The sequence below is a fragment of the Leptodactylus fuscus genome, chromosome 11, assembly GCF_031893055.1.
Source record: "Leptodactylus fuscus isolate aLepFus1 chromosome 11, aLepFus1.hap2, whole genome shotgun sequence".
Classification (NCBI taxonomy): domain Eukaryota; kingdom Metazoa; phylum Chordata; class Amphibia; order Anura; family Leptodactylidae; genus Leptodactylus; species Leptodactylus fuscus.
In genome coordinates, this window is record NC_134275.1 from 78,288,388 (window position 1) to 78,314,238 (window position 25,851).

Consider the following 25,851-nt stretch of genomic DNA (forward strand, 5'->3'; position numbering starts at 1 on the left):
AGGAGGACTAGTGGAGCACAGTATATAGAATTATAGGAGGGGACTAGTGGAGCACAGTATATAGAATTATAGGAGGAGGACTAGTGGAGCACAGTATATAGAATTATAGGAGGAGGACTAGTGGAGCACAGTATATAGAATTATAGGAGGAGAACTAGTGGAGTACAGTATATAGAATTATAGGAGGAGGACTAGTGGAGCACAGTGTATAGAATTATAGGAGGAGGACTAGTGGAGCACAGTATATAGAATTATAGGAGAGGACTAGAGGAGCACAGTGTATAGAATTATAGGAGGAGGACTAGTGGAGTACAGTATATAGAATTATAGGAGGAGGACTAGTGGAGCACAGTATATAGAATTATAGGAGAGGACTAGTGGAGCACAGTATATAGAATTATAGGAGGAGGACTAGTGGAGCACAGTATATAGAATTATAGGAGAGGACTAGTGGAGCACATGTACTCGATAGAACGCTCATCTGTAGTCCTTATGTCCTGGGTGGCAACACTGGCCCCGGCCCATATATCTTATAATAAAATGTATTTGTTTACCAAGTTAAAGGACAATACCGGGATATCCTGCACAATCAGTTGTCTCCTTGTCTAATTCTGTTGGATTTTATATCACTGTCTGCTTTGCAGAATACCAAACCACCGATCCCAAACATTTGTACTGGAGAGAACCCCTGAAATCTATCATGGCAAACCCAAGACCTTACCCTGCTGATGAGACAATCTGCGTCGCTCGGCACAGTTATAAGACACATTGCAGGAGAAGAGATCACAGGATTTGAAAACTTTTGCATTTATTTGTAGAATTTTATAGCAGATACAAAACAGCACATTAGAAAGATGGCGGCACTTTGTTCTGAGTGAGTTAAAGGGAAAGTCTTTAGCAGGTATTTCATTAACACAATCACAAAGGGTTTATGTACAACCAGCGCCGGCCTTCATTAAACTGTATGTAGAGCTTGGGAAAAACGTATAGCGGCACATTATGTATGGAGGGGTAATTCAGTGTAGACTACTTACGGTACTCATGAGTAAGGCGCTGTTCACATATCCATCACAGTTACAGTCCTAAAAGAGCCATGATACTAATGTTATACAACAGACTCTACAAATCCCCAGGGGTCCCTATTGACTTATAATGTGGTCTGCCAGGGTTCTGTTCTGTTTTTTTGCAGGTAGTGACAAGAATATCCCCAAATGCTTCGCTCTTTATCAGATGGAATCGCCAATGGAGTCTCCAATGCAAATAGGTACATGGCCTCCGTTTGTTGCACATAACTTTGCAGTGATGGATTTTCTATGGTGCAATGCATTCTGGGATTTTTTCTCCGATGCTTTGGTGTAAGCACTACATCTCCCAGCATGCAAAGCAGCAGGAGCTTTCCAGGAGAAATAATCGTAAATCCTATCTCAATGCAAATAAGAAGATTGACCGATTTACCTGGAAGTCGTAAAGGAATTATCAGTAGTGACCTGAAGGATAAGATCAAGTAAGATGTTGTATGGTCAGAATATAGAGATTGTCTAGTAGTCTCATATCATACACTACAATAGCCAAGCCTGTGCAGCAGAGGAAGGCAGTGCATTATACAGCAGGTACAAGGCCCTAGGACCCCGTCATACATGGAGCTGAATGGTGGCCATATGGTAGTCACTCACAAGACTTGGCTAGGCGACCCGAACTAACACAGACTGTAGAATACACTAAGAGCAGCGGCACAGTGACCATGAGGGCAGTGACCAAGGGCCCATTGGCAGAGGGGTCCCAGAATCCCTGTAGGACAGTGCAGGGCCAGCAACAAAAAGTGCAGGGGATTCTCCTAGGATGCATTTTATTAGCTCTATAGTAAAGAGGCCCCTGATCTTTACTGCCTAAAGTCCACCCAGGACCCAGGGAAGGAATAAAAAAATATATTTTCTAAGAGAATTTATAGCATGTGCATTATTACACCCCAGGATCTCATCATCAAATCAAAAAATATTACAAAAATCCTTTAAAAAAATGAGAATATTTTTGTTGCCCCTTATCATTGCCGCCCTAGGCACTTGCCTCATTTGCCCACATGATAAGCCAGTTACTTTGTTATGTCTCTGGAGGATTGGGTTGTCTCTTCTCTAGACACCACAGGAGGAGATCTTCTCCAGAAGGTCCAGGACACATGTAAGGCTTCTCCTCTTTGGTTAGCCTTAAAGGAAAGGATCAACCCCGCACTACCGAATATTTCTTAAAGGCACAGACAACTATGTGAAATGCATTTTGACCCCGACTGAAGAACAATATCTTTTCCAGAATCCCCATGAGATCATCCTAAGAAAAGTGGTCCATGGTCACTTCCACTTGAGTTGTCCTTTGTCTTCTGCAGAGGTCAATATAAAGGAAACCTTCAGTCCATGAGGAGACTTCACAGAGCAGATTTTGGGTACAGAGGGGACTGATACGTATCGTTGTTAACCCTTCACCTCATCTCCCCTTAAGAGCAGGCGCCCCCTAGTGCCTCAGGCATCTCCACTCGTTGTTCGTCCAGACGACTTCCCTGAAGGCGAAATAAGATCTCGAATAGATCTGCAGCAGCTTGCGGAATTGGCGGAGAACTGCGCTGGTCATTCATTCTCTGAGACTGGAAAGGAAAGGAAAACCCAAAGATTCAGAAGGAATTCTACAACCTCAACACCGGCCCTACAGGATCTAGGGATGTGCAGGTCTGTAACAAGGCACCGCAACACACTACATATAGGGATGTGCAGGTCTGTAACAAGGCACCGCAACGCACTACATATAGGGATGTGCAGGTCTGTAACAAGGCACCGCAACGCACTACATATAGGGATGTGTAGGTCTGTAACAAGGCACCGCAACGCACTACATATAGGGATGTGCAGGTCTGTAACAAGGCACCGCAACGCACTACATATAGGGATGTGCAGGTCTGTAACAAGGCACCGCAACACACTACATATAGGGATGTGCAGGTCTGTAACAAGGCACCGCAACGCACTACATATAGGGATGTGCAGGTCTGTAACAAGGCACCGCAATGCACTACATATAGGGATGTGCAGGTCTGTAACAAGGCACCGCAACGCACTACATATAGGGAGGTGCAGGTCTGTAACAAGGCACCGCAACGCACTACATATAGGGATGTGCAGGTCTGTAACAAGGCACCGCAACGCACTACATATAGGGATGTGCAGGTCTGTAACAAGGCACCGCAATGCACTACATATAGGGATGTGCAGGTCTGTAACAAGGCACCGCAACGCACTACATATAGGGATGTGCAGGTCTGTAACAAGGCGCCGCAACGCACTACATATAGGGATGTGCAGGTCTGTAACAAGGCATCGCAACGCACTACATATAGGGATGTGCAGGTCTGTAACAAGGCATCACAACGCACTACATATAGGGATGTGCAGGTCTGTAACAAGGCATCGCAACGCACTACATATAGGGAGGTGCAGGTCTGTAACAAGGCACCGCAACACACTACATATAGGGATGTGCAGGTCTGTAACAAGGCATCGCAACGCACTACATATAGGGATGTGCAGGTCTGTAACAAGGCATCGCAACGCACTACATCTAGGGATGTGCAGGTCTGTAACAAGGCACCGCAACGCACTACATATAGGGATGTGCAGGTCTGTAACAAGGCATCGCAACGCACTACATATAGGGATGTGCAGGTCTGTAACAAGGCATCACAACTCACTACATATAGGGATGTGCAGGTCTGTAACAAGGCATCGCAACGCACTACATATAGGGAGGTGCAGGTCTGTAACAAGGCACCGCAACACACTACATATAGGGATGTGCAGGTCTGTAACAAGGCATCGCAACGCACTACATATAGGGATGTGCAGGTCTGTAACAAGGCATCGCAACGCACTACATCTAGGGATGTGCAGGTCTGTAACAAGGCACTGCAACGCACTACATATAGGGAGGTGCAGGTCTGTAACAAGGCACCGCAACGCACTACATATAGGGATGTGCAGGTGTGTAACAAGGCATCGCAACGCACTACATATAGGGATGTGCAGGTCTGTAACAAGGCATCGCAACGCACTACATATAGGGATGTGCAGGTCTGTAACAAGGCACCGCAACGCACTACATATACGGATGTGCAGGTCTGTAACAAGGCATTGCAACGCACTACATATAGGGAGGTGCAGGTCTGTAACAAGGCACCGCAACACACTACATATAGGGATGTGCAGGTCTGTAACAAGGCATCACAACGCACTACATATAGGGATGTGCAGGTCTGTAACAAGGCACCGCAACGCACTACATATAGGGAGGTGCAGGTCTGTAACAAGGCACCGCAACACACTACATATAGGGATGTGCAGGTCTGTAACAAGGCATCGCAACGCACTACATATAGGGATGTGCAGGTCTGTAACAAGGCATCGCAACGCACTACATATAGGGATGTGCAGGTCTGTAACAAGGCACCGCAACGCACTACATATAGGGATGTGTAGGTCTGTAACAAGGCACCGCAACACACTACATATAGGGATGTGTAGGTCTGTAACAAGGCATTGCAACGCACTACATATAGGGATGTGTAGGTCTGTAACAAGGCATCGCAACGCACTACATATAGGGATGTGTAGGTCTGTAACAAGGCATTGCAACGCACTACATATAGGGATGTGCAGGTCTGTAACAAGGCACCGCAACACACTACATATAGGGATGTGCAGGTCTGTAACAAGGCACCGCAACGCACTACATATACGGATGTGCAGGTCTGTAACAAGGCATCGCAACGCACTACATATAGGGATGTGTAGGTCTGCAACAAGGCATTGCAACGCACTACATATAGGGATGTGCAGGTCTGTAACAAGGCACCGCAACACACTACATATAGGGATGTGCAGGTCTGTAACAAGGCACCGCAACACACTACATATAGGGATGTGTAGGTCTGTAACAAGGCACCGCAACGCTCTACATATAGGGATGTGCAGGTCTGTAACAAGGCATCACAACGCACTACATATAGGGATGTGCAGGTCTGTAACAAGGCATCGCAACGCACTACATATAGGGATGTGCAGGTCTGTAACAAGGCACCGCAACGCACTACATCTAGGGATGTGCAGGTCTGTAACAAGGCACCGCAACGCTCTACATATAGGGATGTGCAGGTCTGTAACAAGGCACCGCAACGCACTACATATAGGGATGTGCAGGTCTGTAACAAGGCACCGCAACACACTACATATAGGGATGTGCAGGTCTGTAACAAGGCATCGCAACGCACTACATATAGGGATGTGCAGGTCTGTAACAAGGCACCGCAACACACTACATATAGGGATGTGTAGGTCTGTAACAAGGCATCGCAACACACTACATATAGGGATGTGTAGGTCTGTAACAAGGCATCGCAACGCACTACATATAGGGATGTGCAGGTCTGTAACAAGGCACCGCAACGCTCTACATATAGGGATGTGCAGGTCTGTAACAAGGCACCGCAACGCTCTACATATAGGGATGTGCAGGTCTGTAACAAGGCACCGCAACGCTCCACATATAGGGATGTGCAGGTCTGTAACAAGGCACCGCAACGCTCTACATATAGGGATGTGCAGGTCTGTAACAAGGCACCGCAACGCACTACATATAGGGATGTGCAGGTCTGTAACAAGGCACCGCAACACACTACATATAGGGATGTGTAGGTCTGTAACAAGGCACCGCAACGCTCTACATATAGGGATGTGCAGGTCTGTAACAAGGCACCGCAACACACTACATATAGGGATGTGTAGGTCTGTAACAAGGCATCGCAACGCACTACATATAGGGATGTGCAGGTCTGTAACAAGGCACCGCAACGCTCTACATATAGGGATGTGCAGGTCTGTAACAAGGCACCGCAACGCTCTACATATAGGGATGTGCAGGTCTGTAACAAGGCACCGCAACGCTCCACATATAGGGATGTGCAGGTCTGTAACAAGGCACCGCAACGCTCTACATATAGGGATGTGCAGGTCTGTAACAAGGCACCGCAACGCACTACATATAGGGATGTGCAGGTCTGTAACAAGGCACCGCAACACACTACATATAGGGATGTGCAGGTCTGTAACAAGGCATCGCAACGCACTACATATAGGGATGTGCAGGTCTGTAACAAGGCACCGCAACGTACTACATATAGGGATGTGCAGGTCTGTAACAAGGCACCGCAACACACTACATATAGGGATGTGCAGGTCTGTAACAAGGCACCGCAACACACTACATATAGGGATGTGCAGGTCTGTAACAAGGCACCGCAACGCACTACATATAGGGATGTGCAGGTCTGTAACAAGGCACTGCAACGCACTACATATAGGGATGTGCAGGTCTGTAACAAGGCACCGCAACGCACTACATATAGGGATGTGCAGGTCTGTAACAAGGCACCGCAACGCACTACATATAGGGATGTGCAGGTCTGTAACAAGGCACCGCAACGCACTACATATAGGGATGTGCAGGTCTGTAACAAGGCACCGCAACGCACTACATATAGGGATGTGCAGGTCTGTAACAAGGCACCGCAACACACTACATATAGGGATGTGCAGGTCTGTAACAAGGCACCGCAACACACTACATATAGGGATGTGCAGGTCTGTAACAAGGCACCGCAACACACTACATATAGGGATGTGCAGGTCTGTAACAAGGCACTGCAACGCACTACATATAGGGATGTGCAGGTCTGTAACAAGGCACCGCAACGCACTACATATAGGGATGTGCAGGTCTGTAACAAGGCACCGCAATGCTCCACATGACACCACCCTACAAGTAGCAGACCTATCATCTATCCTTCTGTCTTGTGTTTACAGCTCACGTGGATGTGTCTCCATGGTAACAGACAACAAACAGACCTTGTGTGTAGTCGGATCCTCCATCCGATTTCTCTTCCCCATTTCTATGATCATATACAATAGGATCATATCAGCTGACCCCGACGCAGGGGCGGATCCAGGGCCGGGCGAGCTTAGCAGGGCCCTGCGGCCCGGTCCTAGCGAAATGGTCCCGGTCAGCCTCGGCATAGTCGGGCAAGTGTCGGGGCCCACAGAGCCTCTGGGGGCCCCCCGGCCCTTGCCTGTCACGATTTCAGCTCATCGGCGTCCGTCCGCCGATGAGCTGAATACATACGCGATGCAGGAGCTGTGAGCTCAGCTCCTGCTTTAAAGCTCCGGCCCGGCTTGCGTGTGTAGGCGCGATGACGTCATCACATCACACTTACACACGCAAGCCGGGCCGCAGCTAAGCAGGAGCTGAGGTCACAGCTCCTGCATCGCGTATGTGACTGGAGAGAGGAGCGTCGGGGGAACGATGGAAGGTGAGTGATAGAAGGTGAGTGTAAGTGTTTGTTTTGTATTAAATATTAAGGTGGAACATAATGAAGGGGGCCCATGAAACTGGGGGGCAAATGAAGGGGAGGGGGGGAACGGCATGACACTGGGGAAGATGAAGGGGGTGGGGAGAGAACGGCATGAAACTGGGGACAAAGATGGAGGGGGCCCAATGAAACTGGGGGGCAAATGAAGGGGAGGGGGGGAATGGCATGACACTGGGGCAGATGGAGGGGGGGAGAACAGCATGACACTGGGGCAGATGGAGGGGGGAGAACGGCATGACACTGGGGCAGATGGAGGGGGGGAGAACAGCATGACACTGGGGCAGATGGAGGGGGGAGAACGGCATGACACTGGGACAGATGGAGGGGGAGAACAGCATGACACTGGGGCAGATGAAGGGGGGGAGAACGGCATGACACTGGGGCAGATGAAGGGGGAGAGAACAGCATGACACTGTGGCAAATGAAGGGGGGGAGAATGGCATGACACTGAGGCAGATGAAGGGGGGAGAACAGCATGACACTGGGGCAGATGAAGGGGGGAGAACGGCATGACACTGGGGCAGATGGAGGGGGAGAACAGCATGACACTGGGGCAGATGAAGGGGGGGAGAATGGCATGACACTGGGGCAGATGGAGGGGGAGAACAGCATGACACTGGGGCAGATGAAGGGGGGGAGAATGGCATGACACTGAGGCAGATGAAGGGGCGAGAATGGCATGACACTGGGGCAAATGAAGGGGGAGAGAACGGCATGACACTGGGGCAAATGAAGGGGGGAGAATGGCATGACACTGAGGCAGATGAAGGGGGGAGAACAGCATGACACTGGGGCAGATGAAGGGGGGAGAACAGCATGACACTGGGGCAGATGGAGGGGGAGAACAGCATGACACTGGGGCAGATGAAGGGGGGGAGAACAGCATGACACTGTGGCAAATGAAGGGGGGGGGAACGGCATGACACTGAGGCAGATGAAGGGGGGAGAACAGCATGACACTGGGGCAGATGAAGGGGCGAGAACGGCATGACACTGGGGCAAATGAAGGGGGAGAGAACGGCATGACACTGAGGCAGATGAAGGGGGGGGATGGCATGACACTGGGGCAGATGAAGGGGGGGAGAATGGCATGACACTGGGGCAGATGAAGGGGGGAGAACGGCATGACACTGGGGCAGAGACGGGGGGGAATGAAACTGTGGGCAGATAAAGGGGGAGAATGGCATGAAACTGGGGACAGAGATAGAGGGGGGGACATGAAACTAGGGGTAGATGAAGGGTGTATATGAAAATGGGGAGAGATGGAGGGGGGACATATAATTTACGGGTGACTGTAGGAGGATTATACTGTGTGGAATCACATGAAAAATTAATGAGAATGGGTGGAGTCAACATAAAAGTGGGCGGGGCCTAATTTGCTGCGGCGCGTAGGGCCCCACCAAAGTCAATTGCCCAGGGCCCCGCAAACCCTGGATCCGCCACTGCCCCAACGGGTTGAACAGAACTAAAATGGCCACCGAATGTTCATGGGGGTGTCCAAACTTTTTGCTAACGGCATTTCGGGGGGGACATCAATTCCCTATCCTTTCGAGTGTAACCTTCAGCCCTCATATACCCAACTCTCCATACCTAAACAATAATAGTGCATTGTATAGCGCCCCCTACAGGCTCAGCCTCCCAGTGGTGATAATAATATCACATCATCTTTCCATTGGGCTCCATTTCCTCCTGTACCCCTCCCCCACTGACCTCCGAATTGGCTGAGAAATTGGAATTTAGTAAGGAAAACATTGTCTTTTCCTGTCGCTCTTCCTGGAAATCATTTCCATTGCATTTTGCAAAAAAAAACCTCACCCATGACCTCGTTCATAAAAAATGTAACTGATAACCCTCCGTAATGGAAAAGATTAACTGTATATAATGGAGGGACATGATTATATACAGAGACGGTTGTGTGCAAAAGTTTTAGGCAGGTGTGGAACTTTTAGATACTTTCAGAAATAGAAGGGTTAATAGTTTATTTTTATCTAACGCAATGAAGAAATGAGAAATGTAAATCTCATCAATATTTGGTGCGACCCTTGCCCTTTGGAGGAGGAGTCCTGGATGTGATGTTACAGCCCCCATAGATATAGCCCTGATCTCATCATCATCCAGTCTGTCTGGGATGACATGAAGAGACAGACGGATTGGAGCAAGTCTACATTGACAGAAGATCTGGGCTTAGTCCTCCAAGATGGCGGCGGGAACAACCTCCCAGCCCAGTTCTGCCAAAAACTGTCTGAAGGTACCGAGAAGAACTGATGGAGGGCAAAGGTCACACCGAATGTTAAAGCGATCCTATCACTCACACACAAGTTTTTTCTAGGTACCACATCTGAATAGGCTTAAGAAAGGCTCTTCTTCTCCTTCCTTTCGTTATCTTCTCCGCGCCACCGTTCGCCTACAATCCTGTTTTTTCTCGGTATGCAAATTAGCTCTCTCGCAGCACTGGGGGTGGGCCCCAGCACTCAGACAGCACTGGGGGCATCCCCAATGCTGCGAGAGAGCTCTCTCCAGCGCCGCCTCCATCTTCTTCAGCAGCGTCATCTTCAGCCTCTTCTTCCGGCGGTGGCTTGTAACTTCTAAGGCTCGGGCCTTGGGCAGAGCAGACTGTGTATGCCCACAGGCCACGAGAAAATGGCTGCTTACAATACTGTGCAAGCAGCCATTTTCTCATGGCCTGTGGGCATACACAGTCTGCTCTGCCCAAGGCTAAGAAGTTACAACCCACCGCTGGAAGAAGAGGCTGAAGATGATGCCGCTGAAGAAGAGGAGGCAGCGCTGGAGAGAGTTCTCTCGCAGCATTGGGGATGCACCCAGTGCTGTCTGAGTGCTGAGGACCGCCCCCAGTGCTGTGAGAGAGCTAATTTGCATACCGAGAAAAACCGGGATTGTAGGCGAACGGCGGCGCGGAGAAGATAACGAAAGGAAGGAGAAGAAGAGCCTTTCTTAATTGTGTGTGAGTGATAGGATTACATTAATAAGATTTACATTTCTCTTTTCTTCATTCGCTTTATTTTGAGAATTGACAGAAATAAACCATTAACCCTTCTATCTCTGAAAGCATTCTTAGTTTGCAGCATTTTTTTAACAGCTGTCTAAAACTTTTGCACAGCACTGTGTGTATGTATATATATATATATATGTATGCATAAAATCAAGACAAAGTAGTGATGAGGAGCTGAACACATTCTCAGGATAAGAAATGCTCGTGTTACTCCTTTTGCTGCCCTAGACCACCAGGGTTACTCTCACTAACATTTTCCTTCCTTTTGACCACCATGGATGCCGTGTCACAAAAAACTAATATAGTTGGCCCAACTAATAAAAAGTCAGGGCTGTTAGACCTCACCCTTCACAAAATATCTAAGAAAAAAAGTGTCTGCTCCTTAGGAACAATATACTGTTGGTGACTAAGGAGTTAATATCATTTTTACTGGAATTATATGGTAAATTGGTAAATTAGACAGTGTAGACTCAGTATGTAATTCTGCAGGGGAGGGGTCATGGCAGCTCCTACCTGATGGCCTAAGATGGTGTTGTACAGCTCCTCCTGGGCGGGGATTTTGATTGTGGGAGGTTTCTTCCTGCGACTCCGCCCAGCCCAAGATCCTCCCCTCCTGCGCTGCAATTCGGAGACAATTCCTTTATCATCCGATGGGAGGGAAAACTGGCGGTAATTGGGCATTGAAAAGTGTCTCTTGGGTGGAAGAACTCGCTCGGGCAACAGCGCTCTCTGCTCGTCCAGACGTCTGGTCTGCACTGTGGACAGGAGCTCGAGAAATTCTTCAGTGTGTAGCGAGAGGACCGAGGCGGAAAGACCTGCAAGGGAGGGGCTGAATTAAGGAACAGCTTACAACAAAGATCAGAGGCAACCATCGCACCCCGGTTCTGGACCCTGAAGGGGCCCATAGGGTAAATGGTAGGTGAGACCTGTTACAGAGTGTGCATCGGGGTCCAGGAGCAACAGATTACACCTCTAGGGGTTAAAGGGAGTCTATAGCACCAAAACCTCTCCTAAATCACTTATAGGGGTCACTACTCATTTATGCAAATTAGCCGTAGGGTGCACCTGGTTGAGGTCACTGCTTGACAATCTTTCTATTTACGGGGGGGAGGGTGTGGAGCAATGATGGGCACCAAAAGAAAACGGGCGCTCTGTCCTGGCATGTACCAAAAAGCCAATCTGCATATGGAAAATATAGGGTCGAACTACAGATAAATACAGCCGGCCCCTGCTCTAACATTCCTTCTGTGACACCCCCCCTATGGACGTCAGAATATACCAACTATTCTTTGTAGGTGTTAAAACAGAAAAGCGATGATCATAGGTCCTGTTATGTGGGTTGCACGGTGAAGCCCATAAGAAAATGGTGCAAATGCTAATTTTGTCTAATTCCACCCTGTTCTGAATTTTTTTGCAGCTTCCCAGTATATTGCATGGACTAATAAAAGGTACCATTCAAAAAGTGCAATTTGTCCTGCAAAAACCAAGCCCTTGTATAGTGCTGTGAATGGAAAAATAAAAACCTTATGTGTTTTGGAAGACGAGGAGTAAAAAACGAAATTCGAAACAAAAAAAAAACTTGCAGTGGGAGGGGTTAATACGTGGTGATCCATGGTGTGCTGTAGTAGGCTATATACAGCACTAGATGGCAGTACGGTATCAGTAGTACACGGCACCTTGATCCCTGCAGCACCAATAAGCGGTATAATCTGCATTATTCTATCGTCACGTCATCGCCGGTGTAATTTCCCTTTTTTCGATTATTTTTAGTGCATTTCCTCTGATCATGAATGTAACGTCAGTAATGCAAGGAGGTGAGAGCGAGGTTTGGCAGCGCTCCCCGGAACAATGTACAAGTTGATCGTCCTCTCGTCTGTGATAACATTTATTGAGCTGCGGTTCCAGAATTTGACGTGATCTGCGATTGTCTAATTATAGATGGGTTCCATTGATTGGTGGAAAGAGGAAGTCATTGTTCTGCTGAACTTTAATATCTATAAGCGGTAACGTCTAGCAGAGAAGTAAATCATGTAGAGATGTCCGCCCTCAACGTGCCTAGGGTTTGGCTTATTCCCTATGCACAGGTTAGATTTGCAGATTTGACAACGGCGCCCCCCACAGAGCTACTTTGCACCCCAGGTTGAATGGAAAGATGGCCAGGTAGCGTGAGACTGCGCTCCATAGATTTTAATGGGATCAACTATCGAAGGTGATTCCAATAGATTATCAGGACACACTAACAAAACCCTTCACAGACTGCAAATCCCAACACAACCACTAGGTGGCCTCACACAGAGACTCCCCAAGGATCAACGACTACCAATAGAGGGTTGGGAAGTCATCCTGGACCTGATCTTAGGATATGAAGAGGAAAAATAAGGAAGGACACATTTAAGCTGGGCCACCTTAGGTCATCATTATCAGATTGCTAATCCTACCCCTGGAACCTGCACCGATCAGCTGATAGCTGCACAGTGTAAAGAGTCCTAAGCTCCATACACCATGTAGTGGCCAAGCTGTGTTATTGCAACTCATCTCCCATTCATCAGTCACCTTACCTCTCCTTTCACAGGACGGGGATGGGGGGGCAGATTTCCAGGGTCTCTGTCCGTCTCCTACAATCTCCGTAGATGCACTTGCGTTATCTAGGAAAACACTCTCCAGTTCCTCGAATTTGTGGGATATCGGCGGAGACTGTAACAGGACAGGAAGAAATACAAGATGTCAGACAGAATAAAGCGGGGGTAAAGGGGTAACTGGCCCGGGGACCGCAGTAACCTCCTACATTTAGTTTTATTACAGACATAGTTTCAAAAATAACTGCAAAAATCTCAGATAAGAATTGACTCCCAGCATTATAACAAGGTCAAACTGTTAAGGGTTTCACTTTTAACATCCAAGACCCAGAACAGAATGGGACTGTAGTGTTTAACGGGGCTCTGCAAGAGTCCAAGGACAGGACATCAGATTGGTAGAGATCCACCAATCATTCAAGTGAAGGAGAGCTGGGCTGCAATAGAACAACATGGCCACCGCACGGTATCTGGAGCCAAGTGTTCCCTCCTCCGTACACAGCTGATTGGTTGGGGGACCAGATGGCAGACTCCCCCCAATCTCATACTGGTGACCTATACTAATATGAGTTCTTGGAGGAACCGAAACTTACCACCCTCCTGTAGAACAGCATCATGCAGCTTGCTATATATTAAAATAGCCATGAAAAAACTACATGTTATTGGCTATGGACGACTTTGGGGTGTCCAGAAAAATCTGCTTTGTGATTGAGTTTTATTAAGAATTTGCTGTGTATAAGCATACAGAGCCAGCTGCAGTTGGGTGCACATATATATATATATATATATTTATATATATATATATATATATATATATATATATATATATATAATGTATCTTCTTTATTTAGTACGTGCCTGTCTTTGTGACCGCTGTGTATTCATTGTTACATTTCTGAACCGTTAATGTTGCTTTTGCAAGGAGTTCAAGCAATCACACGTGAGCAGATGTGGTCATACATGAGCAGATGTGGTCATACATAGGCAGGTGTCGTCATACATAGGAAGGTGTAGTCACACATGGGCAGATGTTACGTTGGTATTAACGTCTGCTGAGACAACCTTCTGACCTCAACCCCCCCCCCCCCAATGCTCTGCATATACAGATTTAGTGGCCCAGCTGCAGTTGTTTTCTCCCTTGTACTCACCTCGCTCTGAGTGTCGCTGCGTCTCTGCTCCTCTGTAACCTTCTCAGTATCTGCCATCTTGGATTTGTCATTGTCTCCTGTCTCGCTCATCCTTCACAGTAACGTCCTGTATCTTCTTGTCTCTACATACAAGGTCTTCTCTCCCCTAGAATGTTCTGCAGCTGCGGATCCCCTTTATGCTCTCCCCTCCTGTTTCTTAGTCTTCCTCACACAGAAGTTTCCATTCTATAAAGAGAAGTGAAAGGATGAGCTATCAATCTCTGACCACTTGTGACCTTTACGCCAAAGATATTTGGTCCATAGAACCACATGGACAGCAATAATCCCGTACAAACACAGTCTCTTAGGCGCCATGTTGTTCCATTGTGCCGCGTGCCATAGTATTTAAACAAAAAAAACATTGCTATTGGAGAGTGCACTGCCCAAAATATAGAAGACGTGAACTTGGAAATAAAGTTTCAGTTTCGATATGAAACATGATGATCAGATCAAGTACCGAGCCATATATAGGCAATATAGAAAACAAAATGGCATGTTATAAGTCCTTCATATGGTGTTGAATAAGCCATTTGCAATTCACCCCACATGTGCTGCCTGGAATGACTAGTAACTCAGCAGGGGAGGGGTTTCTTCTAAGCAGGAGAGTGGCCTCACTTCTCACAGGCATATGGGTGGTTTGCATTGATCTCTTAATACTCTGTATTTCCAATTCTTCCTTCTGGGTCTCCACTGTGCTGAGAGTACTAATAGTAGTTCAGCAGGGGTGGGGTTTCTTCTAAGCAGGGGAGTGGCTTCACTTCTCACAGGCGCATGGGTGGTTTACATTGATATCTGACTACTCTGTATTTCCAATTCTTCCTTCTGGGTCTCCAATGTGCTGGGGGTACTACTAGTAACTCAACAGAGGAGGGGTTTCTTCTAAGCAGGGGAGTGGCTTCACTTCTCACAGGCGTATGGGTGGTTTACATTGATATCTGACTACTCTGTATTTCCAATTCTTCCTTCTGGGTCTCCAATGGGCTGGGGGTACTACTAGTCACTCAGCAGGGGAGGTGTTTCTTCTAAGCAGGGGAATGGCCTCACTTCTCACAGGCATATGGGTGGTTTACATTGATCTCTGATTACTCTTTGTTTCCAATTCTTCCTTCTTGGGTCTACACTGTTCTGGGGAAACCTCTAGTAGCTCAGCAGGGGTGGGGCTTCTTCTAAGCAGGGGAGTTACCTTACTTTCTATAAGTGTATGGGTGGTTTACATAGATATCTGGCTATATTTGCATTTCACTTTTGTGTGTACTGACTTTGTGACACTTGGTAGCAGAGGGAGACTTCCTGACATTGGGCAAAGTATTACTCAATGGCTTCTCTAATGTTCACTGCCAGTCTGTGACTAGTCAGTGTCAACCAAACAAAAATCTTATCCTATCCTGACATGACAAGGTGGATATAGCTCCGGAGGTAAGACTGACTGAGGGAGTGGTGATGGTGGATTCACTGAGTAAGTTCAAGGAGGGGTTATGGGTATTAGATTTTTGAAGATGACAAATTGATCCTGGGGTTTTATACTGGTTGCTAATTTTGGAGTTGGGAATGAATTTTTCCCCTGACATGGGGCAATTGGCATAAATCGCAAGGGTGGGTTTTTTTGCCTTTCTCTGGATCTTCACTGTAGGGTTATAGGTTGGACTTGGTGGACTTGACTCTTCATCCAACCTCATCTACTATACAATGGGAGAGAGGGAGTGGGGTTGGAGGAGAATAATAATCTTATTGTGTCACTTTGGATCTTCTTCCTGGTGGGCCTTGTGCTTATACACAGAAGCCTATCAGAGGAGACAGAGCTGCGGTGGGAAGGAGAGAGGAGGAGCCTAAACCAATACGCTAATAAGGGGGCGTGTCTCAGACTACCTAAGACTACCTGTAGTTACTATAGCTAACCTGTAGTCACGGGTCACAGCTCTGCTCCAATAGAACTGAGTCAAAAAACAGCCAAATCGCAAAATCCGAAGGAAATCATCCCTAGTAGGTCCTGACTTACATATCGTCTATTAACTCTTTAATGGAAACCTGAAAGGGGCGTCCAAAAGTAGACATTTATCGCACATCAGCCTCCAATATTCACAACGTTTAGATTGATTGATTAGATTTGATCGATAACCAGGATAGAATCTTCCATCAGTGTTACAATGTCAGTAAAGGGCATGGACACTTACTGTTCTAGAACATCTAAAAAATGTTACAAAATGTTACAAATATGTAAATATTCTTGATTACAAATCCGCTATGTTTACAACTACTAGATAGTTTCAATGGTAACAGACTGCAGCCAACCCTGTGAGGTCTGATCTTGCACTCGTGTGTTACTCCGCTTCCATTACTCTTATACTTCTTCTACCGTCTGTGTAGTTTGTAGTCTGTAACCACATACGGTATATACACACAGTTCTACATATAAACTGAATATTTGACACATTATTTTAGACTGAGCTGCGTAATTTTTTTCCAGCCATTGGTCAGTACTAATGTAGTTCTAAGATCAAAGGGGGCCCCTGGAAGAGCACAGCAGTGCTATAGGGGACATGGGAGACCCCAAGAATCCCTCATACATATTTAGCATTGGTGGAAGGATCTTGGAGCCGCACCCCAGTACTTGCCCTATTACACAAACTACTTCTACATAGACTTCTCTCCTAGACGTGTTGCATAAACCCCATTACACAGATGTTACCGACAACCACATTATACAAAGTACATTGCACAAGGTTCATTACTCAGATATTCATTTACAACCCCAAACCTAATAACGAACGCTTATTGCCAGGATCCCGATGTAACGATGTATTAGGTCTCTTTCACACAGTCAGTATTTGGTCAGTATTTTTAATCAGTTTTTGTAAGTCAAGACTAGGAGCAGAAGTCCAGTTGCTTTAGACCATGACACACCGAGTATTTTGGACCGATTTCCCAGACCAAACACTGAGCCGGGACCCAAAATCCTGATATAGTGGTCTATAATGTGAGGAGTCCCTGCATCCCCATAGGAGAGCAGTCCTGTCAGTAAGCAGGGACTCCTCATAGGTGACTTTGATACTGGGGAGTCCCAGCTCAATGTTTAGTCCACATGTCATCATCCATATATTCCCACATCTGTCCATATGGGAGCCAGCCTGATGTCCCCCTCTCCCAGCTTATAAATACTGATGCAAAATATTATCCAATTACTGACCCCATAAAAATATTTATACTCCTACTATATGTGGGGACCATGGTAAAGATATGTGCCCGTAAGACATGAAAGGGAATGTTCATGTTGTGTTAACTATATATAGGGTGAACATTTACAGCAGCTGCAGTTTAGTTTCTCTTCTGATATTTAGCTTCTATCTCTTCATAATGGCGAATGATAAAATTTTGCCTGCACAGCTACCACTAGAGGGAGCTTAGGAGCTCACTGCATACTGTTTATACATTAAAATCAATAATAAGTCAGTATGCAGTGAGCTCCCCCTAGTGGTGGCTGCAGGAAGACACAATTATAGTTTACTTCTATGTCTGGGCAAGAAATTTGGAGTTCTGTATTGAAGAACATGACATGGTTAAGAAGCAGACATGTACTGTCAAGTGGATATGGATGTTGTTGCCTGAAAAACTGTACTAAAGGACGACATTGTGAAGGGATGTAAGATATATGTATATATATGTGTATATAAGTATATGTAAGGGCCCCATTTACAATTTTTGTGCCATGAAGGCCTATAAGGTGTCCATATCACATCTAATATGACCGAGGGTCCGGTACGGAGTATTTTTCAGCCCCAGGACATTTGCCTACTTTTCTACAATAGACGCCAGATATCACCCCTTGGGGGAAACCTTCTGGATGTCTCAAGAGAGTTGGCACATCTTCTCCCTCCGAGTCTTCTTTCTGGTGTAGAGTCCATCTGAAATCCTGGGTGAAAAACTCCTGCAAGCCTCAGCAGTGTCAATGAGAAAACAAAGGACCCCCAGCAGGACCCTTCATAGTCATTCATTAGTTGGACCTGCAATGGACCAGAAGAATGGACCAGTAAGACACAGAATGTGCCCTGAAATTGGCAGGTTTAGGAGACATTTTTCTTCTGTATTTGTGGGCAATAATAGCCAAGGTAGATGAAGCCCAGACATGGCCAGATGTCTCTGAGCCGCTCGGATCTCAGGTCTATATGGCAGCGGATGAGGTGATCACACTGTGTGGGATTCACAGCTGTGCGGGTCAAGTGTGAAAGGTTGTGCGGGTCACGCTGAAAGTTGTTTTTCTGTGTGGCTTGTGGTAAAGGAAGCCGAATAACCCGACAACAGCAAAAACAGACGAGAAGAAGTGAAAAAAAAACAAGAGCCTGCTACGCCATAGAACTTGAGGTTGTCTATGCTATATACTATGTATAGACCAGACAAAGAAGTGGAAGAAGTGGATATCCCCACAGGACTATTAATAATCCAGTCCTCCTTCAACATGTCTTCTAAGATGTAAAATAGTATCTGTAAAGATACAGGCGAATATAACAGTACAGGCACAGCCGAATATAACAGTACAGGTACAGCCGAATATAACAGTACAGGTACAGCCGAATACACCAGTACAGGTACAGCCGAATACAACAGTACAGGTACAGCCGAATACAACAGTACAGATACAGCCGAATACACCAGTACAGATACAGCCGAATATAACAGTACAGGTACAGCCGAATATAACAGTACAGGTACAGCCGAATACACCAGTACAGGTACAGCCGAATATAACAGTACAGGTATAGCCGAATATAACAGTACAGGTACAGCCGAGTATAACAGTACAGGTACAGCCGAATACAACAGTACAGGTACAGCCGAATATAACAGTACAGGTACAGCCGACTATAACAGTACAGATACAGCCGAGTATAACAGTACAAGTACAGCCGAATATACCAGTACAGGTACAGCCGAATATAACAGTACAGATACAGCCGAATATAACAGTACAGATACAGCCGAGTATAACAGTACAGGTACAGCCGAATACAACAGTACAGGTACAACCGAGTATAACAGTACAGGTACAGCCGAATATAACAGTACAGATACAGCCGAGTATAACAGTACAGGTACAGCCGAGTATAACAGTACAGGTACAGCCGAATACAACAGTACAGGTACAGCCGAATATAACAGTACAGGTACAGCCGAATACAACAGTACAGGTACAGCCGAATATAACAGTACAGGCACAGCCGAATACAACAGTACAGGTACAGCCGAGTATAACAGTACAGGTACAGCCGAGTATAACAGTACAAGTACAGCCGAATACAACAGTACAGGCACAGCCGAATACAACAGTACAGGTACAGCCGAATATAACAGTACAGGTACAGCCGAGTATAACAGTACAGATACAGCCGAGTATAACAGTACAAGTACAGCCGAATATACCAGTACAGGTACAGCCGAATATAACAGTACAGATACAGCCGAGTATAACAGTACAGGTACAGCCGAATACAGCAGTACAGGTACAGCCGACTACAACAGTACAGGTACAGCCGAATATAACAGTACAGGTACAGCCGAATATAACAGTACAGATACAGCTGATTACACCAGTACAGATACAGCCGAATACACCAGTACAGTTACAGCCGACTACAACAGTACAGATACAGCCGAGTATAACAGTACAGGTACAGCCGAGTATAACAGTACAGATACAGCCGAATATAACAGTACAGATACAGCCGAATATAACAGTACAGGTACAGCCGAATATAACAGTACAGATACAGCCGAATATAACAGTACAGATACAGCCGAATACAACAGTACAGGTACAGCCGAATATAACAGTACAGGCACAGCCGAATATAACAGTACAGATACAGCCGAGTATAACAGTACAGGTACAGCCGAGTATAACAGTACAGGTACAGCCGAGTATAACAGTACAGGTACAGCCGAATACAACAGTACATGTACAGCCGAATACAACAGCACAGATACAGCTGAATATAACAGTACAGATACAGCTGAATACAATAGTACAGATACAGCCGAGTATAACAGTACAGGTACAGCCGAGTATAACAGTACAGGTACAGCCGAGTATAACAGTACAGGTACAGCCGAATACAACAGTACAGGTACAGCCGAATACAACAGCACAGATACAGCTGAATATAACAGTACAGATACAGCCGAATACAATAGTACAGATACAGCCGAATATAACAGTACAGATACAGCCGAATATAACAGTACAGGCACAGCCGAATATAACAGTACAGGTACAGCCGAATACAACAGTACAGATACAGCCGAATATACCAGTACAGATACAGCCAAATATAACAGTACAGATACAGCCGAATACAACAGTACAGATACAGCCGAATATAACAGTACAGATACAGCCAAATATAACAGTACAGATACAGCCGAATACAACAGTACAGATACAGCCGAATACAACAGTACAGATACAGCCGAATATAACAGTACAGATACAGCCGACTACAACAGTACAGATACAGCCGAATATAACAGTACAGATACAGCCGAATACAATAGTACAGATACAGCCGAATATAACAGTACAGTTACAGCCGACTACAACAGTACAGATACAGCCAAACACCATTACAAGAAGGACGTAGATATGATAAACCACAGGTATCTAAACCACTGGTGAGAAAATGAGGATTGTCCGATAACTAGCGCACCTAGCCAAGGGAAATTACCTGCAATATTGGACACACCCGAAGATCAGCGATGATTAACTATTTACAACCAATTTCAGTTCCGTGTGAATATTCCTACATGAAGGTGATTGGACTGTGAGAGTGACCTCTGACATTGTTGTTATATGATCCAGACCCCGGTGCCAGGTGACAGATGGGGTTCATGGAGGGATTTATTTATTTTGTTCACCTCTATAGCCCCATCATATTCCGCCACACATAGGGATCATAATCTACATTCCCTATCAGTAGGTCTTCAGAGTATGTGAGGAAACCGGAGGAAAACCACGTAAATTCAGGGAGAACATACAAACCAGGGAGCCATATTGGTGGGGCTGGACAGTCATCAACATCTCAAGACAATGGTTGGAAAACAAAGATTTTCCAGGGCTCCATTCACACAAGTGCTGTAAAAACGGGCACAACCTTTACTTTATGGCCATTTGTCATCCGTGGGAGACTCATTTTTCACTTATTCCTTATAAAATGCTCACTTTATTGGCTTCAGTCCCAGAAACTCCATAAAGAACCTGATGAAGGATCCATGGTGAAGAAGACAAGGTGTAGACCTTCTATTCAGCTGATCAGTGGTGGTGATGGGACTCGGACCCCACCAATCAGATATTGATACTGCTATTTTTGAGCAGGTGTCTCCAATCCAAGCAATGGGCTATGGGTGTCCCAAATATACCCTTGCTTACATGCTAAAAGTTTCCAAAAACTTGGCAACTTGAAATCGTGTTGATGGAGTACCAAACCCTCGGAGGTCGGAGTGGACCAGCAGAGGTTTGGTCCCTTGGCTTACAGGGGTGTCATAACTTCAGTTTATTAGACCAGCTGACTGTCAGAAGTTCTTATAGGTGACTAATCCACCATCTTGTACTTGGGCTGTGGCCGCTGGTAAAGGATACCCAAAAGACGAGCACCTACAAGCCATGCTGGTCTCCATCTGGTGGTATCCAGAATTTACCTGTTAGGGTTGGTGGAGTGGTCAGTAGACTCCTCAACCTAGGCCTAGCAAATGATCTACCATAAATGTATAATACTAATATATATCTATATATACACCTTGCTGGTCAAGCTTAAAGTGAGTACAAGGCTAAGGTTATGGGATCAGAGATCGTCACGTTACCCTAATGTAAGTGAATGGAGTCACCTCATGGTTGTTACAACTGTGACCAGGGCCAGGCACAAAAAGATCAAGAACTTCTGATATTATGGCAACTAGAAGTTGCAGTCTCAGCACCCTCGGGGCCACAACTCCATTCTCTTACCTTAGAGAAGGAATCACAGACTGGCGTGGAGTCACACAATGGTAGTCAACGCCAAAGTGGCCAGGTAGCCAGCGGTGATAGCCATGATCTCGAACACATTGTGTTATAGGTCCTGGAACTACGTCCATCCCATTAGATTCCTATATCCACCCTCCACATCTCCCCTTCGACTCCTCAGACCACGGCGCCCATTAACCCCCCACTAACCATTGTCTGATAAGATCTGAGATGACGTAGATAAGGTTGATGTATTTCCTGATTTTGGTGGCCTCTCCATCTGACCCCGGTTCTATCTCTACAGATAAGGACCTGCGGTTATGTGGGACTCTACAGTATACAGTATCTGCACCGCTGTATATACAAAGTGCGCTCACCTCTATATGTGCCTCGCCTGAGCCCGGAGCAGTCTCGCCGTCTCTCTGCTTCTTACCAAGCTGTCACTTCCCCTCAACGCCTCTTCTTCCGTTCATTCTCTTCCTCTTTTCTTCCTGTCTTCCTCTCTTTGCTTCTCGTTCTGGCTGAGATCTGTCAATAACCTCTCTTGCGTATTTGTAGACGTGTTGCCAAGTATATATAGACCTATAGTAGAGCCCCCCATAGGCGTCGCCCCCCACTCTGCTCACCAGCGGTCTCTGGACCCCTCGGTCTCTTGCAGGCTGCTTGTCTCTCTGGCTGTCTCGAGGTTCTGAGGTTTCTACTATGGAGCTTTCTTGTATAATGAATCAGCCACTTCCTGTGTAGTCTGCACAGAGCCCTATACACAATAGGTGTGTGTATGCCGCTCTATGTTGATTCCCACACGCTCGTACGCAGCCACTTACATACACACAATGGTATTTGTCATTTTTCTAAAGCCGTAACCACTTGTCCACCCAAACCAAGACTGGAACTGCTCTGCTCACACTTATAGGGAAGGTTCATTTCCATATCAGATTCAGACGTAGCTGCCTTACTTACAAACACTGTCATAAAAAACATCAACAGATCAGAAAAAATTGCAAAATGCAAAGTGATTTGGTAAAAAATTGCAAAAAGTGCGTTGAGCTGCAATATAGGTAACCACCAGTGGGTGGCGCTGCAGCTCCGTGTTTCTTGACCGCATCTTTCGCAATTAGCTACGCACCTATGGATTACATACTTTTCTCTCCTTATTAAATCTTTACGGAAAAAGTGAGCTTTTCCAGAGGTAAAAATTACGTTTTTGAAAAATGCGCCTTTTCCGTAGATTTTTTCCCACAAGGGGTGATGGCGTTAGTCAGGCACTATAAAACGTGTTTTTTTCTGCTGTGTTTCTGCAACGTGGAGTGAAATGATGATTTATTTTTTTTTGCAACTTTTTACAAAGTTGCAGTGGATGACTTTAGTGAATACGTACTACCTGGGTGAACTACGCCCAAGTTTCTCGCCCTTCTTTTAAAAGCATCACAAGTGGTGTAAAAATGCAAAAAGGAGCCAAATGTTTGTACAAATGAGCCACAAAAAGAAAACAGAATCTTAGACAGCTAGGACACCATCGTGCCCAAAATTAAAGACCTTGTGGTACTCACTGAGGTCTGCTGGTCTCCTCTAGAAGAATTGCCCAAAATTGGATGGTTCCTTTTGATCGAGCCCCTGGAATCTGCTCCATCCACTCCCGACCCCACTTCACAGAACTTTCACCTTTCGATAGCCCTAGATGAGACCAGACCACCCACCGACCACCCTGATCACATTACTCTGGACTATTACATGTCTACATGTGGTAACACTTTCTCCCTAAATAGCAACTTTCCTGTCAGTTCTGTCCAAAAATGCCCCCTAGTCCCGCTCCTGGAGGAGGCCATGCCCGGGTTACGTCATATAGTTTTACACCCATTGATGGATTTGGAGACCTCCGGGGAATTCTGTTATTTTATGTGTTGTCACGTGAAATGTCTAAATATAACCCATGATATGAAGGGTTGATGTGGGCCATTATATGAAGTGAGCCGTCACCTACATCAGCTGTAGTCTGCCCTACATATGGGGAGACTCCATAAGTGGGTCCAGGTCCTATAGAAAAAAACAGCTTCACGTCTGGTGTATATCTGCAATGACCTTGTTGAGATGTGTCATTATCACAGGTAAGATAGGTCTTGGGAGATTCTCAGAGGCGTAACCTAAAATGTCTCCGCCCCCATTTACCATGTGAAATTTATAATAACAGTGTCTTTATGGCAGAGGAGATTGTGGACCCTTCAGACACCACAATGGCTACCTTAGCACCCTCCCATACCACACCCCTGAGGATCTACACAATATCTCACTCTCGTCCACACCTTATCTTTATGGACTCCTATGGTGCCCCATTCGTCCTCCAGCCCCCTGAGATAAGGACACCTCACATATCACATGTGTACTGGATACCTTACACATGCCGGGGCCCCACTTTATGGAACTGGATTGTAGCCTGCAAAAAGGTTAATAACCAACCACCCGCCCCTTTGTCACGGTGTATATCACAGGGGCTTTCCCCCGGCGAGGCTCGGTTGGCCAAGCTTATAGTTTGGCAGGGCACTAGAAATATCTGGACTCTTGTCTGACATTTCCTTATTTGTTAGGCTCTATTTATTGCCATCTTTTACTATTGTTTGCTCGTAATACCGCGCCCTAGATTCCTCCGTACGTTACTTGCGTCTGCGTCTTCTTCATTTGATCTGTTTTACATGTGCCGGGCTCTATTCGATATAGATTCACCGAACCAGCCAGGATAGGCCGACTATCTATTGTGTATGTAGATCTCAACTCTGCCCCAAAGGGGAATATTATGAGGACAAAGGATCGGACATGTTGCATTTCAACATGTCCGATCCTTTGTCCAGTGGGAGACACTTCTCTCTATATTTGCCGAGCCAAGGGTACATGTATAGAGGAGAGTGAGGCCTTATTCTAATGTCCATTTTTTACATACATGTTCCTCCTGTATTTCTTTTACAGATGCAATACTGACACATTCATTTCATCGTAATTGTTCCCATGTCCCTATTAATTTTAGGATCATTGGGGCCCCTATTAAAGTTGCAACATTTAGAATAGTGATACATTTTATGTGCTGAGAGACCTTTGGGGTCCTCTCCTTGCCCAGTCTTAATAATTGATGACCTCAGGACAGGTCTGTCACCCCGGGACCCCACTGATCGGGTGTTTGAAGAGCCTCCAGATTTCACTACTAACCAAGCACAGCGCCATACATTGTATAGTGGCTGTTCTTGGTACTGCAGATCAACCTATTCACTTGATCAGACCATGTGACCAAAGAACATAACATTACATGGTCTGTAAAGCTGCTGCAGCTTCCAAAGGTTGATCTGCAGGGTCTGGCGTATTGGACCCCCAAACAGGGGTGTAGTAATAGAAGTTGCTACTAGGTTCTGGGCAAGGAGAGGACCCCAAAGGTCTCTCGGCACATGAAATATACCACTATTCTAAATGTTGCAACGTAAGTCGGGGCCACGATGATCTGCAGTTGATGACCTACCTGAAGAACAATTTCAGGGGAAACAAAATATCAGTCTAAGGTGTAAAGGGGACTCGGTTTATAGTGGCTTTTATACTCCTCTACCCATGGCCACAAACATGGACACCCAGCTGGTCCGAGCATGCACATTCAGGTATAG

At 46.1% G+C, this 25,851-nt stretch overlaps 1 protein-coding gene across 1 annotated transcript; it reads right to left on the reverse strand.

Annotated features, from left to right (window-relative positions):
- Positions 1-812: 812 nt before the first annotated feature.
- Positions 813-22,805, reverse strand: GPSM3 (G protein signaling modulator 3). The gene is made up of 5 exons (XM_075259340.1): positions 22,591-22,805; positions 14,191-14,415; positions 13,028-13,163; positions 10,983-11,284; positions 813-2,632 (listed from the first exon to the last, which is right to left on the reverse strand). The coding sequence occupies exons 2-5, from the start codon at positions 14,278-14,280 to the stop codon at positions 2,486-2,488; spliced, it is 675 nt and encodes a 224-aa protein (XP_075115441.1). The 5' UTR covers positions 14,281-14,415; positions 22,591-22,805; the 3' UTR covers positions 813-2,485.
- Positions 22,806-25,851: the final 3,046 nt, after the last annotated feature.

Bases quoted from the DNA above. Each gene is read 5' to 3' on its own strand.
- GPSM3 (XM_075259340.1), bottom strand. From the start codon at position 14,280: ATGAGCGAGACAGGAGACAATGACAAATCCAAGATGGCAGATACTGAG. The intron at 13,164-14,190 runs GTGAGTACAAGG...GTCCTGTTACAG, and splicing joins GCAGCGACACTCAGAGCGAG to TCTCCGCCGATATCCCACAA. The intron at 2,633-10,982 runs GTAGGAGCTGCC...TTTCCTTTCCAG, and splicing joins ACACCATCTTAGGCCATCAG to TCTCAGAGAATGAATGACCA.